This window comes from Hemicordylus capensis, chromosome 1 (assembly GCF_027244095.1).
Source record: "Hemicordylus capensis ecotype Gifberg chromosome 1, rHemCap1.1.pri, whole genome shotgun sequence".
NCBI lineage: Eukaryota > Metazoa > Chordata > Lepidosauria > Squamata > Cordylidae > Hemicordylus > Hemicordylus capensis.
In genome coordinates, this window is record NC_069657.1 from 433,683,658 (window position 1) to 433,705,378 (window position 21,721).

At 46.6% G+C, this 21,721-nt stretch overlaps 1 protein-coding gene across 2 annotated transcripts in view; it reads right to left on the reverse strand.

Annotated features, from left to right (window-relative positions):
* The window catches only part of MRPS5 (mitochondrial ribosomal protein S5), a 65,837-nt gene that overhangs the window by 31,569 nt on the left and 12,547 nt on the right, over window positions 1–21,721 (reverse strand). For both annotated transcript variants that reach the window (XM_053313718.1, XM_053313725.1), the window contains exons 3-5: window positions 19,802–19,927; window positions 14,447–14,680; window positions 7,626–7,660 (exon numbers count right to left, since the gene is read on the reverse strand). In XM_053313718.1, the coding sequence (XP_053169693.1) occupies window positions 7,626–7,660; window positions 14,447–14,680; window positions 19,802–19,927 (395 nt within the window). The remainder of the gene's footprint in view (window positions 1–7,625; window positions 7,661–14,446; window positions 14,681–19,801; window positions 19,928–21,721) is intronic.

The window sequence follows — 21,721 nt, forward strand, 5'->3', positions numbered from 1 at the left end:
AGACTGACAGTGGCTTCTCCAAGGTTGCAGGCAGGAATCCCTCTCAGCCCTATCTTGGAGATGCCAGGGAGGGAACTTGGAACCTTCTGCTCTTCCCAGATTGGAGGCTCTACCCCCTGAGGGGAATATCTTACAGTGCTCACATTTCAAGTCTCCCATTCATATGCAACCAGGTTGGACCCTGCTTAGCTTAAGGGAACAAGTCATCCTTGCTATGATAAGACCAGCTCTCTTCCCTTCTCTGAAACCCTGGGGAACCACTGCCAATCACTGTAGACAAGACTCCGCTAGATGGACCAAGACGTTTAAGGCAGCTCCCTAGGTTCTACATCTAGACCATGGCTAAACAACCTTGGTCCTCCAGCTGCTGTTGGAGTTTAAGTCCCATCACCCCCAGACACAGTGGCTGAGGGTCAGGGATGGTGGGAGTTGTACTCCCAACACCAGGTGGAAGGCGAAGTTGTGCACAGCCTTGGTCCAGACCAGGGCTGCTCAGCTTTGGCTCTCCTGCTGATGTTGGCCTATAGTTCCCATAATCCCTGGCTATTAGCCACTGTGGGTGGGGATTATGGGAGTTGTAGTCCAAAAACAGCTGGGAGGCCTAAGTTGAGCAGGCCTGGTCTAGATTGTAAACACAGACTAGTTTCAAACTGCTTTCCTTTTCCATCATCATCATCATCATCATCATCATCATCATCAATTTGATTCCTATACTGCCCGTCAAGGAACCTGGGGCTACAGTTTTATGGAGGGGCCAGATATCTTCAAACCAAAGTTCTCAGCATCCTCCCCATTCACAAAGTTAACTAAGCCAGTATCAAACAGCTATAAGCACATGATGTAGATGTGTCCCTTGCCACAAACTCGAATGCCCTCGATAAAGGGGTTCTTAATGTTGGCCATTGTGACCGGGGATTATGGGAGTTGAAGTCCAGCAACATCTGGGCACTCAAGTCTGATACCCCTCTCTGGTTAGTCTCCTTCCAAGTATCTTTATTTAAAGCATCACCCTGCCCTCCCGAAATGCTCATGTTCAGCATATAATCCACAGCTAAAGTTCAGCACAACAAAATAAAAATAAAACCACTCAACAAGAGAGATAGTGGCCAAGACATGGCAATGGAAAGGAGAGCTGGTCTTATGGTAGCAAGCATGACTTGTCCCCTTAGCTAAGCAGGGTCCATCCTGGTTGCATATGAATGGGAGACTTGATGTGTGAGCACTGTAAGATATTCCCCTTGGGGGATCGAGTGGCTCTGGGAAGAGCATCTAGGTTCCAAGTTCCCTCCCTGGCGGCATCTCCAAGATAGGGCTGAGAGATACTCCTGCCTGCAACCTTGGAGAAGCCACTGCCAGTCTGCCACTGAGCTAGATAGACCAATGGTATGACTCCATATGTGGCAGCTTCCTATGCTCCTAATGTTACAGGCATACTGCAATGTAATGCCTGCACAATTGTGCAAGAGCAAAAACTGCACAGCTGGAATTGTGTGGCAGTGCGAGCACTGAAAATAATGGCCGTACTGTTGTGTAACTGCATCCGCAGTTTTTGCCCTAGCGCAAGGGTGCTCTTGCACAGCTGCACAGATGTTATGTTGCAATGTGCATGTAATATTGTGCAGTATGTCAGCCATGAGCAGGAGGAATGGAACCCTAACATTGTCCCCTATGGAGGGTTTGCTACTTCCTCTCCCTTCCCAACTGGCATCTGCATGAAAAAACATGGAGAATGGGACTGGGGTTTCCCTCCAAGACAAGTTCAGAAGAGTACAGTGTTTCCCAACAGGTATAAAAAGAGCTTGTGGACCATGGAGCCTGTTTAAGTGGCTGGGATGAGAGCAGGCCTAACACTGCCTCCATATCCCCGCGGGAGTTTTCCTTTTCTTCAGACCCTTTACTTCCTAGGAACAGAGGACAGAGATCTCCTCCAGGGACATTTTGGAGGAGAACAGGACTTCCCAGCAGGGACAGGATGGCGGATGGCTGACAACCACTTTGACAACCAAGATCCTGCATACACATCTGGGCGAGAACAAGGGTAGTTCTGCGTTTAGCATGTTCACTGACTAGAAGCCGAATTAATTACCTTCTGCTTATTGGGTTTGCTTCTCGATAAAACTGCAATTCATGCAAACTGGCTTAAAAAAATGAGAGCAACTGCTAATCATAACTGCCGATTGCTCCAAACAGCCATACAGGGGAAGTGCCCCTTGGAGGGACAGGAGCCATTAAGAAAAGCACAGCAGTTCTCAAACTTGGGTCCCCAGATGTCATCAAACTACAACTCCCATCATCCCCAGCTGCAAGGGCCAAAGGCTCTTGGCCCCCTTGGCTACCAGCTTGCCTCCTGCTGCCTGGCTCTCCCATTTCTGGCCCATGACAAGCGCCCCCTAGTGCCTACTGCTGCCCATGGCTCAGCCTCAACAGAAGCTATGCACTTAATGTAATCTATAGTTTGGCTTGGACCACCACTTGGGCTCACAGTGGAAAAGGCTACAGGGAATCGCCCACATGAGAAATCCAGGAAAGAGGAAAAAGCAACAGTAGCCGGGGGGACACTGAAGAGCATTTAAAAAAGAAAAACAAATGACGCAAATACTCACACACAGTCTGTGTGTTTTTCCCAGGGATCATTTCTAGCCCAGCAAAATTGCTGGTTTCCAACCAAAAAGAAGAACTGGTGAACATTTGCTGCAGCTCTAAATAAAGCCTTGGAATCCCTCCCTCAACTAAAACCAAACGATAAATTGAACTCCGATAAGTAAATGTCTTCAATCTTTGAAGAAAGAAACAAAACACACAAAAGTATTCTGCAAATCAAAAGTATTCTGCAAATGCATGTGTCTGTTGCTATAAGCTATGACTCACTGTCATTATATCCGAGAATCTGTCACTTTCATTATTATTATTATTATTATTATTATTATTACTACATTTATATCCCGCTTTTCCTCCAAGGAGCCCAGAGTGGTGTACTACATACTTGAGTTTCTCTTTCACAACAACCCTGTGAAGTAGGTTAGGCTGAGAGAGAAGTGACTGGCCCAGAGTCACCCAGCTAGTTTAATGGCTGAATGGGGATTTGAACTCGGGTCTCCCCGGTCCTTGTCCAGCACTCTAACCACTATACCATGCTGGTGTATTATTATTATTAACCCTTCTTTATTACTGGGAGCTAAACACGCAATCATCTTAAAACTGAAGCAATTCTGAGGGAAGTGTCCCTTTATCCATAATTTTTTCAGATAGAAAGTGAAAGACAATTTTAATGTCGCAATAAAAATGTGGTTCTCTATACTGTGTGCTTTACAGAACCCAAGGAAGTTTCATTGTCCATCACAGCTAATTAGATCTCAAAGTACTTCAAAGGGACTACATTAAAGCAGATCTGCAATAAAGTATCCTTAGGTATTCAGCTCAACTAGCCTGGTCAGCAAAGCAAAGGCTGCTGTGAACACTTTGCTATTATAAGGACACAGAGATAGACAGGCCCTCTTTGTTTAGTGGCCTGTGGCTCATTGTGAAGTTCTTAGCCCTGGTTTCCTCTTTATCTTTCTGCTGAAGACCTCTTCCTCTCAAAAGCAGTAACTTTGAAGCTCTGTCCCCATTGTTTGGCTGAAGGGGACATGTTCATTCAGTGGTCTCCAAATTTTGAGCTGCACCACCACAAGAGATCAGCTCTTCAGTCACTCTTTTAAGGGCCTTGTTTTAAAGGTTTTCATTTCCAATATCTTGTCATTCTCTTACAAGTCTCTGCTTTCATCGCTAATATTTTCTAGGATTTAGGGTTACTGAGACAGAAACAAACATCAGAAGATCCTTGTTAGACCAAGAACAAGACAGCCCAAGGCCCATCTAGTTCAGCATATCATTTCCCACAGTGACCCACAAGAAGTCCCAGGAAGCCCATTAGCAGGAAATGAAGGCATACCCCCCTCTCCTGCTGTTGCTCCCCTGCAACTGGCATTCAGAGGCATAGTGCCTTGGAACCAGGAGGCAGCCTCCAGCCATCAAGACTTACAGCCATTGATAGACTTAACCTCCATGTGTCTGGTTCACTGTGATCTGTTCTCTTCTGGGTTTATATTTTATAATCCAAATATCTAACTTCCTCAAGCTACACTTCTACTTTGGTAGAGCACGTGTGCAACAGTATGCATCTGCCTCTTGACATGCATTGGACCACCACTTACGTGGTTCCTGTATACGAATGGGTACATAGGAACATAGGAAGCTGCCATATACCGAGTCAGACCATTGGTCTATCTAGCTCAGTATTGTCTGCAGGAATTATTGCAGGCAGGAATTATTAATTATTATTATTATTTTACATTTATATCCCGCTCTTCCTCCAAGGAGCCCAGAGCGGTGTACTACATACTTGAGTTTCCCTTTCACAACAACCCTGTGAAGTAGGTTAGGCTGAGAGACAAGTGACTGGCCCAGAGTCACCCAGCTAGTTTCATGGCTGAATGGGGATTTGAACTTGGGTCACCCCGGTCCTAGTCCAGCACTCTAACCACTACACCACATCTTGGAGATGCTGCCAGGAAGGGAACTTGAAACCTTCTGCTCTTCCCAGAGCGCCTCCATCCCCTAAGGGGAGTATCTTACAATGCTCACACATCAAGTCTCCCATTCATATGCAACCAGGGCAGACCCTGCTTAGCTATGGGGACAAGTCATGCTTGCTACCACAAGACCAGCTCTCCTCTCAAGGGTAAGGACCATAACCCCTTGACAGAGCATATATGCCTTGTATGCAGAAAGCCACAAGTTCAATACTTGGCATTTCCATGGAAAAGGATTTCAGATAGCTAGGCCTGGCAAGTCCCCCATCTGACACCTCGGCAAAATACTGCCAGTTGGAGTAGACTGTACAAGGGCTAAATGGATCAACAGCTGGACTCAGTAGAGGGCAGCGTCAAACTCACTTATATTCCGCATAAGGGCATGCATGCGCAATTGGCTTACATTTGAGGCATGTGGGGATTTCAAAATATTTATTTATTTAACATATTTGTGTACCGCCCACTCCAAAGTTTCTAGGTGGTTTACAGCAATAAAACACACCGAGAAATTTTAACAGTTAAGAAATAGAAAAAGATCAAATTAAAATACATATAAAAACTACCCAATACAGGTGGACCTCGCTATTTGTGGGAGTTCCGTTCCGGGCTGCAGACACAGATATGGAAACTGTGAATATCGAGTTATGAGATTGTGGGGGTTAGGTTCCTGGTCTACCAAAAATCGGCTGAATTGCACGCATGGGGTGGGTGGGGGGGAAGCTTCTTACCTTGCTCTGCTGGCTCCCCAAGTTGTGCTGTGGCCCCAAATTGGTGATTTCTTTTCTATTTTTTCACTAAGATGGGAGCCATTTTGTGGCTCTGTCAAAGAAAATGGCGGCCAGAAATGACCTCTGCAGCCATTTCCGGCCATCTCTGACCCATGGATACTTGAGGCTGGCGTGCCTCCCCCGCCCCCCCCGCCAATGTATGCCGAGGTCAGGTGTCTTTTTCCTGATCACGGATACACAAACCCATGGACGAGGTCCACCCATAGCTAAAAAGCTTGGTTGAAGAGATGTGGCTTTAGTTGTTTCCTAAAAGCCAACAGGGATGGAGCTGCTCTAATCTCAGCAGGAAATGTGTTCCACAGCTCGAGGGCAGCTACAGAGAAGACCCTCCTTCTAAATAAATCCATTGGTAGCCACACATCTCAATAGTGGGTAGGACTCTCTCATGACTGCATGGCATTAAAGACTGCATGGTATTAAAGATAAGGTTGAGGCCCTATTTAACTGTGCCTTAGGCAAACGTTTGTAAATAGGGCAACACAACACTGATAGTCTCCTCTTCCTGCACTCCCTTTTCTGGGTTCTCCCCAGCTTCTCTTCATGCCACTAGCTTCAGGTTCTACCGGGGCAGTAGTGAAGTGGAGAGCCAACAGTAGTTTGTGTGCACATGTATGCAGCCTTTCAGTGCATGCTTGAACCCCAGAAATCCTACAATGATAGGCCCATTCTTCCTAAACACTGATTTGCCAGATATGTACATCTTAGGATCAGACTAACTGTGTAATACAAGCAGCTGCTGGAAGAAAGCCTGAACGGTGTAAGTGGGGGCACAGCATTGATGTTCTCCATCTTCGTAAAACATTTCAAGGCAGAGCGGCAGCACAGTGACAGAGCATCTGCGTTGCCTGCAGAAGGTCCCAGGTTCAATTCCCGGCACCTCCAGGTAGGGCTGGGAGAGACACCTGCCTGAAACCTTGGAGTGTAGGCAGTGCTGAGTTAGATGGACCAATGATCTGACTCCATATAAGACAGCTTTCTAGGTTTCTATGTAATAACGTTTCTGAAGAAAAGGATTATGGAGTTGGCGCCTGACACTGTTTTCCTTGTCTTCAGAGAATGGGAAAGCAGATAAAGAGGGCAAAATAAAATAGAAAGTTCCTGCTCCTCTAACCCATACAACCCATCTAACCCTTCCACTGTGCCAAGGCAACAGTCGAGGATGAAGGAAAACAGGGCACAGGTGAGCAAGAAGGGGATTCCCCTCCTCTTGCTTGTGTCCTTCATTTCCAGTTATGAGACCAAAGGCCAGGGTGATGGGGATGGGTGTGTTGTGTGTGCGAGAGCACATGCACGCATATGAGGAAGACCAAAGTGTAGCAACTGAGGGTCGGTCAGATTTGGCCCACTGGCTGACAGTCCTAACATGAACTGTGTAAAATATCTGCACTGTGGAAAAAGACCAGCAAACTCCATAAGATGCTAAGTCTTCTCTAGCAACTAGCATTAAGTGTGTTGCTATTCATGCACCTGTCTTTCCCTTTTGCCTCCTTCCCCAGAAATAGTTAAAGCGCCATTGGGAGAATGCTGAGGCTGTTTTGAAATTCAAATTTTCACCAGCATGGAATTGTGATTCAGCTCATTGTTAAGCAATTTTAGTGAGCATCTCTACCTTCCCCCAGTAACAATAAGCCAAACTGACACCAGCAGTGGAAATGCTCCAACATTGAATTCAGCAATTTGCCAGCTTCAATACATAGTTAATTGTGTACAGGATGCAATTTCAAGTTGCTCCTGTTTGGAACACATTTCAAAGAAGGCACTTAAAAAAAACCAAAATCAGATGCACAATGACTTCAAAATGTTTTATGGAATCTGAAAGATGCTCCTGGGGTATTTTCACGAAACAGTCAGTTATGGTAAGAAGCGCATTTCACAGATTTCATTTTTAGGTGTACGCCCAAGATGAGATATCTGCACATCTAAAATACAACAAACATGTTGCAAGCACATACATCACAGAGTTGTAATAATCAGGGAGTTCAAATTGATGGCTGATCCCTGCTAATTATATGCTGGCTTTCCCTCTGCGTAATATACAAAATGGTCTCTAAAGTTATGTTGAGCACTGAAAACAGGGGGATGAGTAGGAAGAAATGATTAGTCACCAACATGTTTTAATCTAATCTTTGAAAGTCTTGGAATTAGACAATTGGTTTGTCCAGTTCTTGTTACTATTACCAAAGAGCAACAGGACAACAGGAAGGAGAGCACAGACAGCCTTTTACACAGAAGGGGCACATCCTTGAAGATTTTTGGCGGCACTTACCTCAATCACTCTAGTGTCAAAATCTTCGTAGGTTTCTGTTGGGTAAGAAAAAATGCATCCGTCACTCATGTGTGTTATCTTCCAAACACTACATCAAGAGTTGTGTGATTAGGCCGAACTTAAATGCACTGAAGCTACTTGGAGATCCCTTGCCTTCATAGGCCCTTCATGAGGCACTTTTAGCAGCAGCTGTTAACACTCTTTTAACAGCTGCTTAATACATGTGCTGTGCCAGTCATCTGCAGCATCAGCACAAGAAGGTGTGGCCCAGCTGAAGGGCTATGGGTGCTCTAACACTGCTTAAGTAAGAGTCAGTGCAACTCAGGGTCACCTAATGAAACTGATCGGCAGTAGATTCCGGAAAGACAAAAGGACTTCATCCAACGCACAGTTAACATATGGAAGTTGCTGCCAAAAAATAAGATGATGATGATGGCGAACATTTATATACCGCTTTTCAACAAAAGTTAGGAACATAGGAAGCTGCCATATACAGAGTCAGACCATTGGTCTATCTAACTCAGTATTGTCTACACAGACTGGCAGCGGCTTCTCCGAGGTTGCAGGCAGGAATCTCTCTCAGCCCTATCTTGGAGAAGCCAGGGAGGGAACTTGGAACCTTCTGCTCTTCCCAGAGCGGCTCCATCTCCTGAGGGGAATATCTTGCAGTGCTCACACATCAAGTCTCCCATTCATATGCAACCAGGTTGGACCCTGCTTAGCTAAGGGGACAAGTCATGCTTGCTACCACAAGACCAGCTCTCCTCTCCCAAAGCAGTTTACATAGCAGTACCCAAAGCAGTTTACATAGTAAGTAAGTAAACAAATAAATAAAAATAGGGAGATGACACTTGTTCAGAAGAGTTTAGGGTTTAGAAGAGGATTAAACCGTGGAGATGTCAATGATCATTAGGCTCTGTTTATCCCTCCCATGGAGACCCTCCAGTAGCTGTTACTGGTGTCACCCTGGTGTTTCTTTTTAGACAGTAACTGGGTCTCTTTGGGACAGGGAGCTATTTTCTCATTTCTTTTGTTATGTAAACTTTGAGAACTTTGTTGAAAAGCAGTAATTTATTTTGAATAATTTAATATTTTTAACAAAACAATGATGCAACAAATAAAGTCTGGACGACACCACAACAGACTTACTACGACCTAGTCCAGTACAACACTGGCATGGAAACCGGGTTACCTATCCTGGTTAAATGCTGATTATGTGGAGCAGTTTGACCAGGATTGCTTGGAAGTTCCGAGTTCACACAATGCGTACCGTTGGGCTCACTAATCTTGATTACATTTTTAAACAACAACCTAGTGATTGTGTGAACCCAGCCAAGTGTTTATTCTATCCCTTTTGAACTCTAAAGTTCTGAAACATGCTAAAATGGGCACACCATATTATGAAGCGAAGAGATTATGTACAGCTGGTGGCATTTTTGGCTAAGTTCCGCATTGTGCGTTTGTACATAGAGTCAGCTACAGGAATACTGAAGGCTGGCTGAGCAACCGTGTGTAGATTAGGGAGTGTTTTAACACTAACCGGAGTCCCCAGGTTATAAATGGCTTACTTTCATCATTTCCACACTACAGTAGGGTATTATTTTTAGAATTGAGTATTCTGAATGACAAAATATAAGACAATGTGCTTGCTTGTTCTGAATCACTGCAGACAAGTACAAGACTTATTTGGTACATGTGTTTGTACAGCTAGGGGGAAACAGGGGTGGGTGGTGGTGGGGAATCCCAGCCTTTTCAAATCAGTCATAACAATTCAGTGTAAAAAGCCATCTTGCTTTTAAATGGCTGTCAGAAAAACAAACTCTCTCTAATCAGTCAAATGTAATCATCGCTGCATTTCTCGAGCATTAAGGAAGTAATATTCATGCTGTTGAACAACAGTATTTTATACAGCAGTCAGCCAATGCCATCACGGAGATGCAAAAATCCCTACAAAGACTGGGAAATGAGAGAAGCCGCAGTTCAGTGGTAAAGCACATGCTTTGTGTGCCAAAGGTCCCAGGTTCTATTCCTGGCATCTCCAGTTAGAGCAGCAGGTGACTGGAAAGGCTGGGCCCAAGATCCTGGAGAGATACTGCCGGTCAGATTAGCCAATGCTGGACTAGGTGAACTGCTAAGCAGCGTATGAGGTGCTTCGCAAGGATGGGGCTTAGTTCAGTGATAGAGCATCTGCTTTGCATGCAGAAGGTCCCAGAACACAGGAACAGCCCTGCTGGATCAGGCCCAAGGCCTATCTAGTCCAGCATCCTGTTTCACACAGTGGCCCACCAGATGCCATTGGAAGCCACAGGCAGGAGTTGAGGGCATGCCCTCTCTCCTGCTGCTACTCCCTGCAACTGGTATTTAGAGGCATCCTGCCTTTGCGGCTAGAGGTGGTCCACAGCCACCAGGTTCAATCTCTGGCAGCGTCTCCAAGTAGAGCTGGGATATGCTTGGCAGAAGGCAGCTCCATTAGTCATGTGCACGGACCGGTTCGGAGGCCATTCTAAAGGCCTCCAGACCGGTCCGGCACGGGGTGGTTTTGGTTCGGGTGGGTGGTTCTAAAAAGAATGGGGGGGGGCTTTACTCACCCCTTCCAAGAAAGTCCGTATTCTATGTATTAATTGGGCGGCAGGGTGCCGCCCGCTTCAATCTCCGGCGCGGGCTCCTTTTTGTAAACAATCGGGCGGCAGGGTCGCTCCCAGTCCCTGCCGCCCGCCCTCCTCAACTTTAAACGTCAAGCCGAGCAGGCCTCCCTCGGCTGGCAGCCGCCCCCTGTAGGTATCAGGGGGTTCCCCCCTCCCCGCTGCCCCCTTCTTGAAAGATGGTTCCCCCATTACCAAGGGACGGCAGGAGAACTCCCTGCCGTCCCCTTCCCCCTTGCCGGCTGGGCTGCAACTGGCTTCTAGGAAGCCTTTCGCGCGCCTGTGCGAAAGGCTTCCTAGAAGCCAGTTGCAGCCCAGCCGGCAAGGCAAGCGGACGGCAGGGAGCTCTCCCGCCGCCCGCTCGCTACTTTACTTTACTGTAGCGAGCGGGCGGCGGGAGAGCTCCCTGCCGTCCGCTTGCCTTGCCGGCTGGGCTGCAACTGGCTTCTAGGAAGCCTTTCGCGCAAGCGCGCGAAAGGCTTCCTAGAAGCCAGTTGCAGCCCAGCCGGCAAGGGGGAAGGAGACGGCAGGGAGTTCTCCTGCCGTCCCTTGGTAATGGGGGAACCATCTTTCAAGAAGGGGGCAGCGGGGAGGGGGGAACCCCCTGATACCTACAGGGGGCGGCCGCCAGCCGAGGGAGGCCTGCTCGGCTTGACGTTTAAAGTTGAGGAGGGCGGGCGGCAGGGACTGGGAGCGACCCTGCCGCCCGATTGTTTACAAAAAGGAGCCCGCGCCGGAGACTGAAGCGGGCGGCACCCTGCCGCCCGATTAATACATAGAATACGGACTTTCTTGGAAGGGGTGAGTAAAGCCCCCCCCATTCTTTTTAGAACCCCCCACCCCAGTGCCGGACTGGTTCCGTGCACACCCCTAAGCTCCATATCCTCCATAGACCCAAGATTACTTCTGCTTATCCGTATGCTCTATGAAAACACCTCACTGAGAGTAAAATGCAATTAATGAAGGTCATATGTCTGAACCTGTAGCCACGTAGAAGGGGGCTAGGCAAGGATGTATCCTTGCTCCTTTTCTGTTTAATTTCTATATTATGTTTTAAATTCCCCTTCTGGGTAATTCCAACCTTCATCCGCCTAAGCTAGCAGGCAGACCCATTTCAATCCTACTTTATGCCGGTGATGCGGCTATACTATCGAGGACATTGGTTGGCATAAGGAGAGCACCTCAAAGACTTACACAGTTCTGCGAATATGAGTCTCTAGTTATAAATACCCCAAAGACTAAGGTTATGGTATTGGCCAAAAGACCGAAAGAACACAAATGGCAAATTAACAGGAGTATCGTTGAGCAGGTTAGGAGCTATAAGTATTTGGGCATCGTTTTCCATGCAAATGGTACATGGGGTACACAATGTGAACATGCTGTAGCAAGTGCACAGAGGAGTGCATCTGCTATATTATTATTTTCCCATACTAGGGGAGGCTATTTTATCCCAGCAGCTGTCATAGGAACATAGGAAACTGCCATATACTGAGTTAGACCATTGGTCTATCTAGCTCAGTATTGCCTTCACAGACTGGCAGCGGCTTCTCCAAGGTTGCAGGCAGGAATCTCTCTCAGCCCTATCTTGGAGATGCCAGGGAGGGAACTTGGAACCTTCTGCTCATGGTATACCAGGCCAAAACACTGGCACAGATGCTATACGGGGTCCAGACCTGTTCCACCTGCAACTTCAAACCCATGGAAGTTGTTCAGTCTAGATTCCTTCGTGCCACATTCCAGGTACCTAGATGGGTTTCAAATGCCATCCTACACTTAGAGGTGGGTTTAACCAGAGTTGAGGCCCAGGAGCAGCTTCACACATTTAATTACTGGTTCAAATTATATTTTTGCCATCAGAGTCTGGCCCCCTTGGTATTGAAAGATGAGTTCCATTCTAATTGGTGTAAGAGCATTCATGATAAATTGGGCAGATATGGCTTCTCTCCACAATATCTAATCTCATTGGACATGATGCCACCAAAGAAATTATTGAACAACGTATTATGGATATGGAGTAGCAATCTGATTTAAGTCTTGTTAACCTTAGTCGAGCCACTTAATGGTGCAGCAGGGAAATGACCTGACTAGCAAGCCAGAGGCTGCGGGTTCAAATCCCCACTAGTATGTTTCCCAGACTATGGGAAACACCTATATTGGGCAGCTGCGATATAGGAAGATGCTGAAAGGCATCATCTCATACTGTGCGGGAGGAGGCAATGGTAAACCCCTCCTGTATTCTACCAAACAACCACAGGGTTCTGTGGTCTCATTCCAGGAGGTTTCTCATACTACCTTCAGCCGGCAGTGTACCGTACAAATTTAACCACTCTAAACCACAGGAGAGCATTCTTGCTGGTGCAGTTTAACGCCCTGCCTTCTGCCATTCTGGATGGCAGATTTAAGATGCAGTTCGGGCAATACTGAGTCCATCTCACATGTGCTTTTATACTGATTATAGGGACATTTGCATTGCCTGGATTGACCTACTTATAAAAAACATGCCAGGTTGATCAGAAGAGTATTATACTTCCTTTCTTCTGGCAGACCAGTATTCAGCAATTACAGAGCAACATTCTGTGCTACAGCATGCAAACTGATACAGGAGCAGTTGGTTAATGTTTTGATACTCTATTACCCAGTCCTGTTTTTTTTTTTTTTAAATTTTACTTTCCCCCCCTCCATTTTATGTTTTGATTGCTGGTCACGACTGTAACAACAAATCCATTCATTCATTCAGGCAGCTTCATATACCTTATAGCTGGGGCAGAGTTGTGGGTCCCATGGGGTCTGGCATAAGAATTCTAAAACCTCAACCCTTTCATTCCCAACTTGCTAGATTAATGTAGGACTTACTGAAGTCACAGTTCATGTTGTGTTTTGAAAACAACAACATGGAGGGCAGTTGTGAGATATTTTGTGACCTTGGGAGGGAAACTGACCAATAGCCATTGAGTCCCACTAAACTTTGTTCTAGTTTCTGAACCTTCTTAACATGTTGTTGTATACACAACCCACAATATGCACATATAAAAAGGGACTCTTCCACCCTTACTGGAAATAAAAAAATAATGTGAAAATATAGACTTCATTTTCCCGTCTCCTCCCAAAACATTAGCACAGTGGTTCCCAATTTTGTGTCCCCAGAGCTCCCATCATTCCCAGCCAAATGGCCTTTGGGCCATCGTAGCTGGGAAATATGGGAGTTGTAGACCAACAAGCTCTGGGGACGCAAAGTCGGGAACCTCCAAGAAAGCACAGGCATGCTAGCCTTGGGCTGCAAGAAGAACCATATGGCAGTCTCTAGGCGAAAGTGTGTATGGCTTCTTCAGGTCAGTCTTCTCCATAGGCCTCCAGATCTTGGGCCTATTCTCATGAAATTCTGCCCACTTTGGGTGTAAATCCCAACCACAGCACTGAGGAAGGTGAGCGTCTGCTGCCTGGAGCAGGCAGGATTGCAGTAGATGTGGCTTGTGCGGCAAACTAGTGTTCAAGGGGAGCAGAGGCAATACAACTGCAAAATCCCATAGCATGCAGCAAAACATGGCGGCAGCAAAGAGACAAGAAATGCAATAGACTCCTAGGAACCCAGAGGATTACAGATTAGTGATAGAGCTCATGCTTTGCATGCCGAAGGTCAATTTAAAAGGTGCCTTTTAAAGTGGTGATTCTCTAATAATTAGTAGGTGGAGAGCAACTGGCCCTATCTAACTCCAGCACAGAATCCCTCCAGTGGCTATTGCTGGTGTCTACCCTATGTGCCTTTTTATTTTTCTATGTAAACCGCTTTGAGAATTTCTGCTGAAAAGCAGTATATAAGTAGTAATAGTACTGGATTCAATTTCCATCATCATCAGTGGAAAGGATCTCCTATAGCTGGCTAAAGGCAAGGCATGTGCCTGAGACCCTGGAGAAAGAGAGAGACTGCCAGTCAGAGCTGAACTACTGAACTAAATCAATCAATGATTTAAGTCAAGGGTTCTCGGTCTTGGGTCCTCAGATTTTCTGGACAACTCTTCCCCTCATTCAAAGGCCAATGGGGCTGGGGATAATGGGAGTAGTAGTCCAATAACATCTAGGAACCCAAGGTTGAGAAACCCTGATCTGAGTCGTTGTAGGCTTAGAGTAGGCTTCTTTCATTTAACAAATGAGTGTTCTCCTCACTGCCCATAGTTATCTTACCTCCATTAGGACCCGGATCAGGTGGTCCTAGACTGATACCTCCCCAGGAGTTCCCAGTCCATCCTCTCTCTCTCTTCACCCTCATTTTTCTTCTTTTATCCCATTCATCCCGCTGACGGATCCTTTCAGTCTGCAGCATCTCCTGCTCCTCTTTACCTCGTTGACCAATTGCCTGGACTGTTCCTTGCCTCATCACTGGAACATTGAGACCAGGCCAAAGGAATCCCGAGCGTCCTGAAGGTACCAGAAAACAGGAATACTTGTCACTTGTACCCCCAAAATGCATGGTTATAGTTCTAGTGGTGAATAGGCTGGAACTGTAAAATGAACATTCTGATATGAAATTACAACCGATTTTCAGAAAAGGTGATCTAAAACTACAATTAATTATTAATTTTATTAATAATAATAATAATAATAATAATAATAATAATTCAATTTCTATTCTGTTTCAATTAAGCAAAACAGCATGTGTGCACAGACTCACAAAATTTATTTACATAACTTCTATCTTCCCTTCCACCACAATTGGTTTCAAACTGGTTTACAACAACAGTAAAACAAAAATTGACAAAAATATCAAACAGCAGTGCAACTACAAAGACAACCCACCGCAGAGCTAGCAGGAAAACAGTGTGTGTGTGTGGGGGGGGGGACCATCAAAAGATCTCAAATATAATTAATAACACTGGATTACTGTGTCTGCCAGCCCTGCCCAATGTGATAGAGAAGCAAGCACTCCCAAGGATCCACCCATCCTCCCCACCACCCTGTTGGGATGCTGCTCTTCAATTTACTTAATTATATTTTTATACCGCCCTTCGTCCAAAAATCCCAGGACAGTTAACAACAAGAAGAACAAACGGACAGTAATAAAATTTCAATAAAAACACAGTAACAAAACAAACACACAGCTATGTTAAAAAGAGAGCGGGGGGTGGGAGTCATTGAGCAAAAGCCTGGAGAAGAAGGGCAGCCTTCGGATTCCTTCAGAAGGGTGGCCGAGAGGGAGCCATGTGGATCTCAACCACAAGCAAGTGCCACAGCCTGGGGGCAATTACCGAGGAGGTCCTGTCCAGCGTACTCAACAAACAACCCTCGGCAGGTGTCAGCATGTGGAGCAGAGCCCTCCCAGCTGATAGATTTATTTATTTATTTGATACATTTATATACCGCCCCAAACCAAAGTCGGAGTGGTTCACAACTATAAAATAATACAAATAAATAAAACATTAAAATCAATTAAAACTCCAAAAGCCAATACAATATTTTACAATATTAAAATTACAAGAGTTCAAAGGCCTGGTTAAAAAGATGAGTCTTCAAAGATCTTTTAAAAACTGCTAGAGACGGGGAGAGTCTTTTGTCAATGGGAAGTGCATTCCAAAGTCTCGGGGCGACAACTGAGAAGGCCCGTCCCTGAGTGGCCACCAAATGACTTGAAGGTAGCCACAGATGGGTTGATGCAGCTGGGCAGTCCCTGAAGTATTCGGGGCCTAAGCTGTTTAGGTCTATAAAGGTAATAACCAGCACCTTGAACTGTACCCAGAAACAAATAGGCAGCCAGCAGTGCCTTAGGAAGCTGCCATAGAGGGAGTCAGACCATAGGTCCATCTAGCTCAGTATCGTCTACACATATTGGCAGCGGCTTCTCCAAGGTTGCAGGCAGGAGTCTCTCTCAAACCTATCTTGGAGATGCCAGGGAGGGAACTTGGAACCTGCTGTCTGCAAGCAGGCTGGTGTTCTTCCCAGCGTGGCCCCATCCCTTAAGGGTAATATCTTACAGTGCTCAAACATCTCCCATTCAAATGCACACCAGGGAAGATCCTGCTTGGCAAAGTGGACAATTCATGCTTATTACCACAAGACCAGCTCTCCTCCCTTGGCATAATATGCACACGGTGTGCGGATCCAGAAATCAATCTGGCAACCGCATTCTGCACCATCTTTCAAGGGCAGCCCCACATAGAGCACGTTGCAATCACCCAAACGTGATGTGACTAAGGCATGGGTGACAGATGCCAGATCAGCCTTCTCAAAGAAGGGTGGCAGCCAAAGCTGAGCGAAGGTCTTCCTGGCCACAGCTGTCATCTGGTTTGCTAGAAGCAGCACTGAATCCAGGAGAACCCCCAAGCTGCAAACCTGCTCCTTCAGAAGGAGTGCAGCTTCACCTAGAACAGGCTGAAACCCCATACCCTCATCAGGTTTTCTACTAACCACCATCAGCTCCAGGATTAAGTTTCAGCTTGTTAGCCACCATCCAGCCCATCATGGCTTCCAAGCCAGGGCACAGAATTTCCTCTGCCTGCTTGGGATCAGATGACATAGTGAGACAGAGCTGGGTGTTGCCTGCATATTGCTGACACTGTAGCCCACATCTCCGGATGATCTGTCACAGCTGGTTCTTGTAGATGAGGGCTGCTCAACTTTGGCCCTCGTGCAGACATTGGCCTACAATTCCCATGGCTATTGGCCACTGTGGCTGGGGATTATGGGAGTTGTAGTTCAAAAACAGATGGGGGGAAGGCCTGATATAGATGTTAAACAACATGGGGGCCAAAATAGAGTTCTAAGACACCCCAAAGGCCATGGGGCCAAGCAAAAGTCCCCTAATATTGGCATGGAGGTATGGTTCATCCCACAACATATTGTGGGATGAACCACATCCCTATGTGATTATGAAACGGGACCTCAGAGCGGAATGAAAGACATGCACACTATCATGGGGAGGGGCTGGCAGGCAAAGCATCACCCAAACAGGCCTTTATACAACAAATCCTCCACTTAGCACTTAGGAATGTCACCAGAGCTTACTTCTAAGCCAATATGGTTCGAATCAGAAGAGAAAATGTCATGACATCATCAAAAATATTCATAGCCATGTGGCAATTGACTCATCCATCTTATTTAATAGCTAGCTTCTCATTTAGCTGAGGAAGATGAGAGAACCTAAGCTATAACCCATCTTCAGTGCAACTTGGGATGGCAAAACTTTCAAGAGTTAAGAGCTCATTTACATTTAGTAATGGAGAGGAAATCCAAAACCTTGAGACATTTTCGTTGTGAATGAGAAAAGATATATATGGTGCTACCACATGCTGGCAAGCCACTATTCTATACCCACAATAGGTCTATCCAACCAGGAAGCAAACCTTCCGAGGTACAACTGGGCTACCAAATGCCATTAGGGCAGGGCTGCTCGATTTCGGCCCTCCTGCAGATGTTGGCCTACAACAACAGATCCGACGACTTGGAGAAGTCGGATCTGACCTCAGTCACTCATGCGTTGATAACATCCAGATTGGACTATGGCAATGTGCTCTAGTCCAGAATGCTGCTGCAACGATGCTCATGGGCACAAGTTGCTTTATGAATATCATACCCATCTCGCGGCAGCTTCATTGGCTCCTGCTTTGCTTCCAGGCTAGATTCAAGGTGCTGGTCTTGACCTTTAAAGCTCTACATGGCTTGGGGCCAGGGTACCTGTCGGACTGCAATCGCTCATATGAACCTGCCAGGGCCCTCCGCTCAGCATCTCAGACCCTGCTCATGGCCCTGCCACAAACAGAGATCCGGCTGGCAGGGACCAGAGACAGGGGCTTTTCGGTTGTGGTCCCTTGGCTTTGGAATGCCCTCCCCGAAGAGCTTCGCCATGCTCTTCCCTCAGTGTTTTTAAAAAACTAAAACCACATCTTTTTAAAGAGGCTTTTTAATGCTCCATCTTTGGTTATATCTGGTAGGTTCTTTAGTTCTTATAATTCTCAATTGGTAGGTTTTAAAGTAACTTTTAATTTGAAACTTAATACTGATTGTGGTTTTTAAACTGACTTTTAACTTGTTTACTTAATTTGGTTAAATTGGTTAATTTTATTGTATCTATTTTATTGTTGTAAGCCACACTGAGCAGTAGTGTACTAGAGGAGCAGGGTACAAATATTTTTTTAAAAAATAAAATAAAACAAAGAGCTGGGGGGAGGGGTGCTAAGTTGAGCAGGCCTGCATTAGGGTATTTCCAACCCTCCTTGGAGGATCCTTACCATTGAGGATCCTTCCTGTTTCTCCAGACCAATCTGGTACCTCACATAGCCAGGGGCAGCCCAAGGTATTGGGGCACCTGAGGTGAGGTGCCAAACGTTGCCCTGCCCCATGCCCCTAGTGGGGGGAAAGCTTTAAAAGTGGGGCAGTGAAGAGGGGTGATTACCAGAAGTCTCTTTTCCTTGTGCTTCTTGCAACTTTTGCAAGGCGTGTAAGGAGAGGTGCTCCTTGCAAAGCTTGCCAAGGTCAGTGTCAGTGTTGTCTGTAACAGGGATTCCTAGATGTTGTTGACTAAAGGAAAGTTGTTCTGTTGAGTCGGTGTCGACTCCTGGCAACCACAGAGCCATGCGGTTTTCTTTGGTAGAATACAGGAGGGGTTCACCATTGCCAACTCTCATGCAGTATGAGCATCTTCCTCCATTGCTGCTGCCCAATATAGGTAGGAACATAGGGAGCTGCCATATAATGAGTCAGACCCTTGGTCCCTCTAACTCAGTATTGTCTACACAGATTGGCAGTGGCTTCTCCAAGGATGCAGGCAGGAATCTCTCTCAGCCCTATCTTGGAGATGCCAGAGAGGTAACTTGGAACCAAGATGCTCGTCCCAAAATGGCTCCATCCCCTAAGAGGAATATCTTACAGTACTCACAGGTAGTCTCCCATTCATATGCAACCAGGGTGGACCCTGCTTAGCAAAGGGGACAAGTCATGCTTGCTACCACAAGACCAGTGCTCCTCCCACAGACCAGCTCTCCTCCCATAGGTGTTTCCCATAGTTTGGGAAACATACCAGCGGGGATTCAAACCAGCAGCCTCTTGCTCCCTAGGCAAGTTACTTCCCTTATGCACCATTAGGTGGCTACAACTCCCATAATCCACAGTCAAAGGCCATTGCAACTGAGGATCCTGGAAGCTGTAGTCAACAACATCCAGGAATCCCTGTTACGGGGAAGACTGGTCAGAGAGATCCTGAAAAGCCATTCCAAAGGCAGCGGGGGTGGGGGCGGCGGAGGGGGTGGGATCTTGCAGTCCTGTGGCAGCCCAATAATCCACTGCTGGAGGCGACTGCCTCATCTTGCTTCATGAAAGGCTGCCCTGCACACCACCAACACAAATTGTTTAGCTTCCTCTTAATGGTGTTTGTGGCAGGTCAAATTTTGACACGCAGAATTCAAGGCAACACAAACATCATTCAAAAAGATATATTTCCCTTTCAAAGGAAGCAAGATTACTAGAACTAAGGTCTTCGTAAGTGAGAGTATCACTACAAATTACATGAATGAAGCGATTCCTGAAGTCTTGCTTCTTTTATGAATTTACCTTCCCCAATGACCTGGCCTCTATTGAGATCCTTCTTTAACCTTCTCTTGGTCCTCTTCCCTCTTCCTTTCCTTCCACTGGCCCCAGTCTCTGCCAGAACTCCTTTCCAGAGCTGATCAGCCGTCACTGTGATAAAAGAGATTTCATGCATAATTCATCCAAAATGATAATTCTTATTTACAGCAGTTCATAGTGCGGGGGTGAGGGTGGGGAGAAAAATACCATGTTCAGATATCATTTAATCTGAGTTGTCACTGCAACAGTTCTTGAGAAGATGTCAAAAACATCACTAAGACAGGTTTGAATGTCATTTGTTTTGTGCCGAGGCTGTATGCTGGGATCAAAACCAAGTTCATGGGCTTATCTGTAGAGCTTGACCTGGTAAGGCTCTGGACAGATAACAATCTTCTATATATTTAATTCTCTAAGGCATACCCATGACTAATCCCGTGTGTGTCAGCTCTCGCAAGAGTTCATGAGCAAAAGCACCCGATTGGGCAGTGGGGATTCCATATGCAGATAGGGAGGAGGAGCCTTTGATGGTTAAGGTCAGTTGGAATGCAACTATTACTGGTCGGAAGATGTTAAAGGATAGTGGGCAGGGGTCTGCAAAGAGAGGGGTTGTGCGGGAGGAAAGAACCCCTTCCGGAGAAGGAGGCTGCCGTTGTGTGAATTAGATGAGGAAATGAGATGAACAAGATCTGTTAACTCAGGAAGGGACAGAGAGAGAGAGAAGGGGAAGACAGACAGAGGGGGAAAGCGACTGGAGGGGAGAGAAAGGGAGGGGAACAGAGAAAGAAGGAAGGTTGAGGGATGGACCCCAGCCTGTCAGCGGCCTGAGGGGAAAGAGCGGCCATGGTGGCATCAGCAAGGAAGGGCCCAGTCAACCACTGCTGCTGTTTGGGCCATTGGCGGAAGGAGGCAGGCAGGCAAGGGATGAGCCCGGGCCTGTCGGCGGCCTCAACGGAACGAGCGGCCATGGCAGTGGTGGCAGTGAGAAAGGGCCTGGTCACCTGCTGCTGCTCCTGTGGGGAGGAGCAGGGCTCCCCGGGGGTAGGGAGGTCTCTGGGGATAGGGGGCTGCAGCTTGGCCAATAGGTGCCAGCAACACTGCAGCTGCGGCCAAGAGGGGTGAGGGGGATGGAGTAGAGGGATGGAGGAGTGACCAAGAAGGTGAAGGAGATGGTAGCAACTGGATGGAGGAGGAGGAGCAGGAGTGCAGCTCAGAGGAGGGTGGAGAGATCTCTGAGGTGAGGGAGGCTGTGGCAGGGGGTGAGGGAAGCAATCAAGTACTAACGTGCTTTTGCTCTGCGTGGGTTAAGCTAGTATATATTTAATCAATCTTATCCCAAGAACTCCACCGAATGGTCATTATCACCCCTCACTAAATATGACTACAAAATAGTGGTGTAGAATATGCACCCCTTACACCAGTGTATTTCTAGCTTACATTAGACTTTCCCCATTTGATTATGAGAAACCTGTGGCCTGGAGACAATCGGATAGAAGACTCTGTAGCAAAAATGACTGACCTGGTCCACAAGTTTCCTCTTTCGATTCCCATTGTCCATTCTTGGGTTTCTTTATGAGAAATCAGCTTAAGACTCCCTTCTGTCTCTAACCACAACCCACCCAGATACTTCAATTTTCCTCGCATCTCCCTGACATTCTGTGTTTAGCTTCCTTCCTTGTCTCTTCTCCCATCAACCGCATGAATCATCACTTCATCCTTTCTCTCCCTCCCCCTTCCACAGTCAAGGTGGAACACAAGAGAATCAATTCACAGCTGGCGGTGACAATACTGCTAAGTGCTACTTCCAGTCTCCTGCAGCGCTTCATATGGTGACAATACACGCCTGTGTCAGAAAGAATCGATCACTCCATGTAATTTCCAAAAGTCTTGAGCATGGAGCTCTAAACT